The sequence below is a fragment of the Microchirus variegatus genome, assembly GCF_963457635.1.
Source record: "Microchirus variegatus genome assembly, chromosome: 20".
Classification (NCBI taxonomy): Eukaryota; Metazoa; Chordata; class Actinopteri; order Pleuronectiformes; family Soleidae; genus Microchirus; species Microchirus variegatus.
In genome coordinates this window covers 910,468-918,642 of record NC_139821.1, presented here as the reverse complement: position 1 = coordinate 918,642, position 8,175 = coordinate 910,468, and the positions used below count along the sequence as shown (strand labels likewise).

Sequence of the window (8,175 nt, the reverse complement as noted above, 5' to 3'; positions counted from 1 at the left end):
TTAACTGTCCTTCTGGCTCCGACTATTGCCTTCGTCCACCTCCTCTTCCTTATCTCCTTTCCTTAAACTTGTCTCCGGTCTCTCCGTCACCTCCTCAAACATCTTGTCTCCTCCCGTGTCCTCCTGCCCTCCTCCTCCTCCTCCTCCTCCTCCTCCTCCCTCCTCCTCCTCTCTGCTGTCCCTCAGGGTAACGTCAGGGTCAGAGTAACTGAGCGTGACCAGCTCCTGCAGGTAGGCCGTCCTCCTCAAGAGCTCAGAGGTCTCCACGTCTGCTCCGCCTCCTTTGTCCTCCTGCTCCTGCTGCCTCTCCTCCGCCTCCCTCTTGCAGTAGGAGTAGCGGTGGTTCATGTGCTGCGAGTACGAGCCCGAGTGCGAGAAGCGCTTGCCGCACTTGTCGCACTGGTACGGTTTCTCTCCGGAGTGAAGGCGCGAGTGTTCGATGAGGTGGTGTTTGTGTTTGAAAGCCTTTTTACAGATCTGACACTGGTGAGGACGCTTTCCTGCAGAGACAGGAAGTGAGGACATGAGAGACGAGGACAGGGATGCAAAAGCATCATATATATATGTGTATATATGTCGTATATATGTTATACCTGTGTGTTCATATTTGTGTCTGAGGAGGGAACTGGTCTTCTGGAATGTTTTGTCGCACACGTCACACGCGTACGTACCACTTTCAGTCTTCCTCATCTTCTTCCTGTCTGTCAGCTCGTCCAGGCCGGACAGGAAGTCCACCTCCGCCGCCCGAGCCGCTCCATCCAGCAGCTCACTCTGACACACACACACACACATCTGTTAATCCAAGAGCTTAAAGGTAAAAGCCTCTCAGGAGACACAGGGGGCGTGGTCTATTCATAAAACATCTAAAGAAAAGAATCTACAATGGAAATAGTCATGAAAATAAGGGAAAACCATTCTAACGAGAAGGTGTGTCCAAACGTTTGACTTGTACTGTATATATATATATATATATATATATATACTGTATATATATATATATATACACTGTTAAGTTTTGGTCTTGACGACCCCCTTTACCTGGAAACCTGGTTTCTTCTGGTACTTCCCGTGCTGCTGCAGGTCAGCGAAGGTGGCGGCGCCCGTGGAGTATGTGAAGGTCATCTGGGGCAGGAAGCTCATGGGGTCCAGGCCGGGGAAGGGTCTGAGGCCTGGGACGGTGGCCTGGGCTGGACACATGAAGCTGGGCGGAGGGAAAGCACCGTGCGGCGGCAGTGAGGCGTAGACGGAACCACCGGTGAAGGGGTTTAAGCCAAAGACTGGACCGGAGCTCTCGTCCAGCTGCTGGAGAGACGACGCTCTGCCATCAGAGCCCAGGACTTCTGTCTTGATGTTCATCACCGGGTCTGTGGGTGCAGACCCAGGGTCAGCGCTGCACTCCGAGATACAACCGTTAGCTCTTGGTTCCGGGTTCTTGGGCAGCGACAGATCCAGTGGCGTTTCCCGCTGAGCGTCCTCAGACGTGTAGAAGCTGCTCTGAGAGTTCTTGGAGTACGTGGAGGACAGGTTCAGAGGCGACGGCGAGCCTCTCCTCAGATGCTCCGGCGCTCGGTCGTCTGCCGAAAAGCGACGGTGACCGTTGTTGTTGAGTCGGTGCAAAGCCAAACGTCCGTGTGGATCTACATCGGGGAGCGACATCAGCGGCGATCGACTCGTGCTCTGCTTGAGCTGAGGAAGCAGCGGTGTTTTCCTGTCGTCGTGGTGGTTGTGGCTCTTCCACTGGGAGAAGCACTCCTGAGGAACCTTCAGCAGGTCCTCAGAGTTGGGCCTGAAGCAGTGGTTGGGTCTGGGCGTCTGCTCGGGAGGCTCAGAGGACGCGGTGCTGCCATCACCGGGCAGCAGGACGGCTCTGATGTCCTCGTTCATGTTGCACAGGTAGCGCTCGTGTTGGTGCAGTGGGATTGGACCAGGAAACGTCTGGTTGCAGTGCTGACAGGAGAAGATCCGTCTGTGGTTCTCGTCCCTGCTTGGTTTCTCCTGTTTGACTTCCTGTTCCTGTTCCAGAGCGTTGCCATCGAAACCGCCCAGCGCCACCTTCTGGTCGCCGATCTGCGCGCCCAGCTCCTTCACGTACGCCCGCAGCCTGGAGACCTCCTCCGGGTTCCAGTCCATCTTTTGCTGGCACACAGTGTTGTCCACGATCTGAAGCACCTTCTGGACCTCACTCAGGTTCTTCCCCAGAGTTCCTGTGTAGCCCAGCAGAGGGAGCTCTAGTCCCATACCTTCCAGGTCTTGAAGGGGGCTGTGGGAGGAGCTGTGGGAGGAGCTGTGGATGTAGACCGCGGGTCCTCCATACCCGTGCTGTGAGGCCATGAGCAGCTGGTACTCGGTAAAGTCCATGTGTTTGTGTTGGAGGCTCAGGTGACCCTGATGATCAGGAGGTCCAAACAATCGGCCGTGCTTCAGTTTGTGGCGGAGCTGCGCGAGGGCGGACCTTCCTGGCGACGAGGTCGGGGAGCAGGGGGCGGAGCCAGGTTTGCCGCCGTTTCCGTTGCGCGGCCGTCCGTTGACGGCGACGAGGCCGACGCACTTCTTACTGCTGATGTGCGAACTGTACGAGCCCGAGTGTGAAAAACGCTTCTTGCAGTTGGAGCATTCGTAAGGTTTTTCACCTGCGAGACGACAGGAAGTGAAGATCAGAAAAACCTCCACGCTTTTCAAAATAAGAGTTTAAAGAATGCTATAGTGTCTCACCACTGTGAATGCGTAGATGCTCCTTCAGGTGATGTTTGTATTTGAAAGCTTTCCCACATTCACTACATTTGAACTTCCTGTTTCCATTGTCTTCACTGTGTGATGGTACCTGGGAGGGGAGAGAGGGGGTGTGGTTAAAAGGGGGGCGGGGCCTGAGCTGATGTGAACGCACACACGTGGTCATGGGGGGGGGCGGGTCTTACCTGCTCTCTGATAGGCTTCTCCAGGGTCATGTGACGCTCCAGCTGCGAACAGTCGATCTGGTTTTTGTCGTGACGATATTTAACGTGTTCCTTTAGCGACGTTAGCCGCTTGTAGCCGCGGTGGCAGAACGGACACGCGAGCAGCTGCGCGGAATCATCTGCGCAGGTCGAAGGTCAGAGGTCAATAACAGTTTACAGTTTATTGCGATGTTGTTTACATGTTTGTTTGTTTGTTTCTGTTACCGTGTTCGCTCTCGTCCTGACTCCTCACTTCCTCCGGGGCTTCTGGGTAAATGACAGCAGTGCCGCTGCGCTGCAGGTACTCGGCCACAGCTGCCGAGCGACGCTCGCCGACGTCCGCTTCGCGCTTGTGGAGAAACTCGCCGTCCGTTTGCCGCCGCACTGAGCACAGGAAACAGGAAGTGTGGTGAAAACGCGAACGTTTGACACACGATGCTAACGCGCTACGCTCACGTGGTGAAAAAGTGAACGAGTGTGTGCATCTCACCAGTGTTGTTGTTGTCGTCGTCTCCGAGTGTCTCCCAGCCGTCGTCCTCCAGAGCGTGGACAACAGAGACGTGGTCCTCAGGGACAAACGTCCCGTCGTCCTCGTCCGTCTCAGAACTCGTCTCGACCGACTTCTCGTAGTTCAGCACTACAACACACAACACACAACAACAGCCTTGTGTTACCGTGACAACACAACAGCAACGTGTCACATGTCAGTCAAACTGGACAAAGACCAGTTCTGTCTGACCCGGGTTACCTTAGTCCAGGTGTGAAAGAGGTTTACGAGGGTAAAGCAGTTCATGACTCACACTCAACACACACACACACACAAACTCACAGACACAGACACACACACACACACACAGACAGACAGACACACACACAAACTCACACACACACACACACACAAACTCACAGACACACACACACACACAGACTCACAGACAGACACACAAACTCACAGACACACACAAACTCACAGACACACAAACACACACAGACTCACAGACAGACACACAAACTCACAGACACACACACACACAAACTCACAGACACACACAAACTCACAGACATACACACACACAGACTCACAGACACACATACACGCACACACACAAACTCACACACACACACACAGAAACTCACACAAACAGACAGACAGACACACACACACACACACACACACAGACTCACAGACAGACACACAAACTCCCAGACACACACAAACTCACAGACACACAAACACACACAGACTCACAGACAGACACACAAACTCACAGACACACACACACACACAAACTCACAGACACACACAAACTCACAGACATACACACACACAGACTCACACACACACATACACGCACACACACAAACTCACACACACACACACAGAAACTCACACAAACAGACAGACAGACACACACACACACACACACAGACTCACAGACAGACACACAAACTCCCAGACACACACAAACTCACAGACACACAAACACACACAGACTCACAGACAGACACACAAACTCACAGACACACACACACACACAAACTCACAGACACACACAAACTCACAGACATACACACACACAGACTCACACACACACATACACGCACACACACAAACTCACACACACACACACACACACACACAGAAACTCACACAAACAGACAGACAGAAACTCACACACACACACAGACTCACAGACAGACACACACACACGCACACACACACACACACCTGCGGCAAGGTCAACCAAACATGGAACATTCAATAAATGGATAAAGGGGTCATGACCTCTGTGTGTCCGGACCACTGTGTGTGTATGACCCACTGACTCCACCCACACTCAGACACAGGCCACGCCTCCACATCTGTATAAAATCAATTCCAGATCAATCACAGCGGTGTTTTACTCCCCTGTCCCTGAACGTCTCGTGCGCTCCAGATTAGGGCCAGGTGATGAGTTCAAGGACACGTGTTTGTTTGTTTGTGCGTCAGAACTTTGAAATCAATAAAGCATGATTTCATCTGACCACACCCACACGTCTGACCACACCCACACGTCTGACCACACCCACTTGTCCTTTTTCTCCTTAAGTGTTTGTTCACTTGTTGTATAATATTATTTTTATGTGTGTGTGTGTGAGGTCACCGAGTTGCTGACGGCTACATGCTAACAGGATTAGCTGATCTGTAAGTGACTGATGTGCATAGTTAAGCTAACATCATCAATCGATACAGACCACTGTGTGTGTGTGTGTGTGTGAGCACAGGTCAATCAATGCAACAGCCTGAAGCGTGCTAACATCTGATGATGATGCTAATGGGTTTTGTCAGGAGTGTCTTTCCTGTGTTGCTATGGCAACCAGGTGAAGGTGCAGAGTGCATTGTGGGGGTAAAGGTGACGTTGAGGGCGTGGCTGTGGTGGTGGTTATGGTATGGATTATAGATTATTGATGACGTCTCAGACACAGTCTCACACACTCTCCACAGTCTGTGGTGTTCACCGTGGTCACGTGACGACCATCATGTGGTCACCGCCATGGAGAGGGGGAGGAGCCTAACTGGACACATGAATGTGTGAGTGAAAACTGCTGAGCTCAGCGTTTGTGTTTCTGTTGTTGACCTCAAAGGAACAGTCAGCGTTTACAGTTCCTCAAAAGTCCAGGAACACACTCTGTGTGTGTGTGTGTGTGTGTGTGTGTGTGTGTGTGTGTGTGTGTCAGTCACCTTGACACATCACACAAATACCAGAGTTTCACACCAACATCATTCCACTGCACTGATGAATCATGGGAAACGTAGGAGGAGGAGTTTCTATTGTTGGTGGAACAGAGACGAGCTTTGTGAGGACAAGAAGACGAAGACATGAGGATGAAGAAGAACGTGAAGAACATGGAGAAGATTATGGAGAACATGACGATGAAGAACATGAAGATGAAGAACATGAAGAACATGACGATGAAGAACATGAAGAAGATGAAGATGATTCGATTTTCACTGTCTACTTCATGCTGCATGTGTGTGTACGGTGAAGAGAAGGAGTGAGATGATTGACATGTGGTGATGAGTTGAATCATGACTGTAGGGGGCGCTCTTGAGTAACTCAAACAGACTGAGAGTGTGTGTGTGTGACATCAGCAGTGACTGAGTCTGAGCTGTGATTAAGAGCGAGGGGGGGGTTTTCTTTGTTAAGGGATGAACACACACACACACACACACACACACACACACACAGTTAATTTAAAATCTGTGGGAGGGTTATTATCTTATTATTATTACTGTTATAATGACAATAATAAAGATGATAAAAACGTTCTAAAATAAAAACCATACAAATAAAAAACATAATAAAATACATATGTGAGTAAATATAATTTATAGAAATGTAATGAAGTGAAAAAAATTACTTTCACCTGTTCACCTGCACGCGCTCACACACACACACACACCGACCGCAGCCCATCTACCCACTTATCCCCCACCTTCAACCGGCTTCTCACTCTGCTCCGAGTCCCGACCCGCGGGTGTGTATGTGTGAGTGCGTGCGTGTGAGTGTGTGCGTGCGTTACCGTTCTTCCTGCGTGGGTTGGCCTGTTTGCGTCTCTTGTAACGCGGTTCCTCTGCCATGATCTCCGGCTTCATTGATCTGTCAAGACCCGCACACACACACACACACACACGCACACGCACACGCACACACAGTAAATTCCACTTTACTGTGAACTTCAGTGAAGTTAAATCTTTTTGACAAAGTCTGAAGTGAACTGAGAGAGGAGCGAGCACGCGCGCACACACACACACAGAAATAACTTCCAACTGTCACTCATCATCTGTATGTGTGTGTGTGCATGCGCGAGGGCAACAGTTTTGATCAGCTCAGTAAAAACGAATGTTGCTTTCATTCCTTCACACTCTCTCTCTATCACACACACACACACTCTGTCACACACACACACACACTCTCTCTGTCTCACACACACACACACTCTCTGTCTCACACACACACACACACTCTCTCTCTCTCTGACACACACACACACTCTCTCTCTATGGTAAATACCTGTGTGAGCACGCGCCAGGAGCTCCGCTCTCACCTGGCTCAGGTGAGGCAGGTGAACGGTGCGCTCTGATTGGCTCCTGAAAGAAAACCAACACACACGTGCGCGCGCGCACCTCCTCCAGGCACAGTGAATAAACTGATGCTGCACCCGGTGCCCGTAGTAAAGAGGGGAACCCGGTAAGTCCCGGTGAGTCCCGGTGAGTCCCGGTGTGTCCCGGTGAGTCCCACGGCTGCAGCAGGTCGTGGCTGCACCAGTGTGTGTGTGTGTATGTGTGTGTGTTAGGCTCCTCCCCCCGGAGCCTGTCACCGTTTCTTCTCAGCAACATAAACAAGGGCGAGATCTTGTGGCAGCACGCGCCACCTATCTGCACGCGGAGGGATAGTTGAGGAGAGCCCCCCCGCCCCCTCGAGCCCCCCCCCCCAATCATTGTTCCGGGTGAGAGGAGGAGCTCGTGCCGGTTCACCATGTGCGCGCGCTGCACAGACACAAACAAACGGCAGCGCCAAAGCACGTGATTGGCTGTTCACTGTTCTCACCTGAGCAGGTGAGCGCGTGCGCAGAGCACCTGGCTGTCACGTGCTCAGTCCAAATCATTTGTTTGATTGACAGGTCATTGATATTATATTTATTTTTTTGACATCAAATATAAATCACCTCAGATTCAGGTGAATGTAATCTGTGCTGGAGACCAGGGATTATTTTTAATCTGTGTGTGTGAGTGTGTGTGTGTGTGGGGATTATCAGGGGAGTTTATGAGGATATTACACTCATCACAGTATCAGTGTTCCATTAGGATTACACTGTATATACACATGTGTGTATATATACGTATATAGGTATATATAATATATAATTATAATGTTATATATACAAATATATTATTATTATTATTATATAAATATTAGAGCTGATCTCAGTTCAATCATATGTTATTTGATCATTAATGTAATCACATTCTCACACACATTCTCACACACACACACGTCAAAGTCCACAGAGTAAATCAGTGATTTTCAGGACTGTTGCCTCCATCACATGACACAAAGTGACCACACGAGGCAGCAGAGGACCAGCAGCAGCTCATGAACATGAACATGTGAACAGTTGCTCATCATCATCATCATCATCATCAGTTGTAACTCCTCCTCCTCCTCCTCCTCTTCATCACTGACGAGAACAAAATAAA

At 50.4% G+C, this 8,175-nt stretch overlaps 1 protein-coding gene across 1 annotated transcript; it reads right to left on the bottom strand.

The window, feature by feature from the left end:
• Positions 1 to 7,076, bottom strand: zeb2a (zinc finger E-box binding homeobox 2a; the record flags this gene model as incomplete). Its single annotated transcript, XM_083906697.1, has 9 exons — positions 6,989 to 7,076; positions 6,498 to 6,574; positions 3,424 to 3,570; positions 3,134 to 3,317; positions 2,916 to 3,087; positions 2,713 to 2,821; positions 1,039 to 2,630; positions 594 to 771; positions 1 to 500 (listed from the first exon to the last, which is right to left on the bottom strand). Exons 2-9 carry the CDS (start codon positions 6,568 to 6,570, stop codon positions 1 to 3), a joined length of 2,955 nt encoding a protein of 984 aa, XP_083762823.1. The 5' UTR covers positions 6,571 to 6,574; positions 6,989 to 7,076.
• Between the last annotated feature and the right edge of the window lie 1,099 nt (positions 7,077 to 8,175).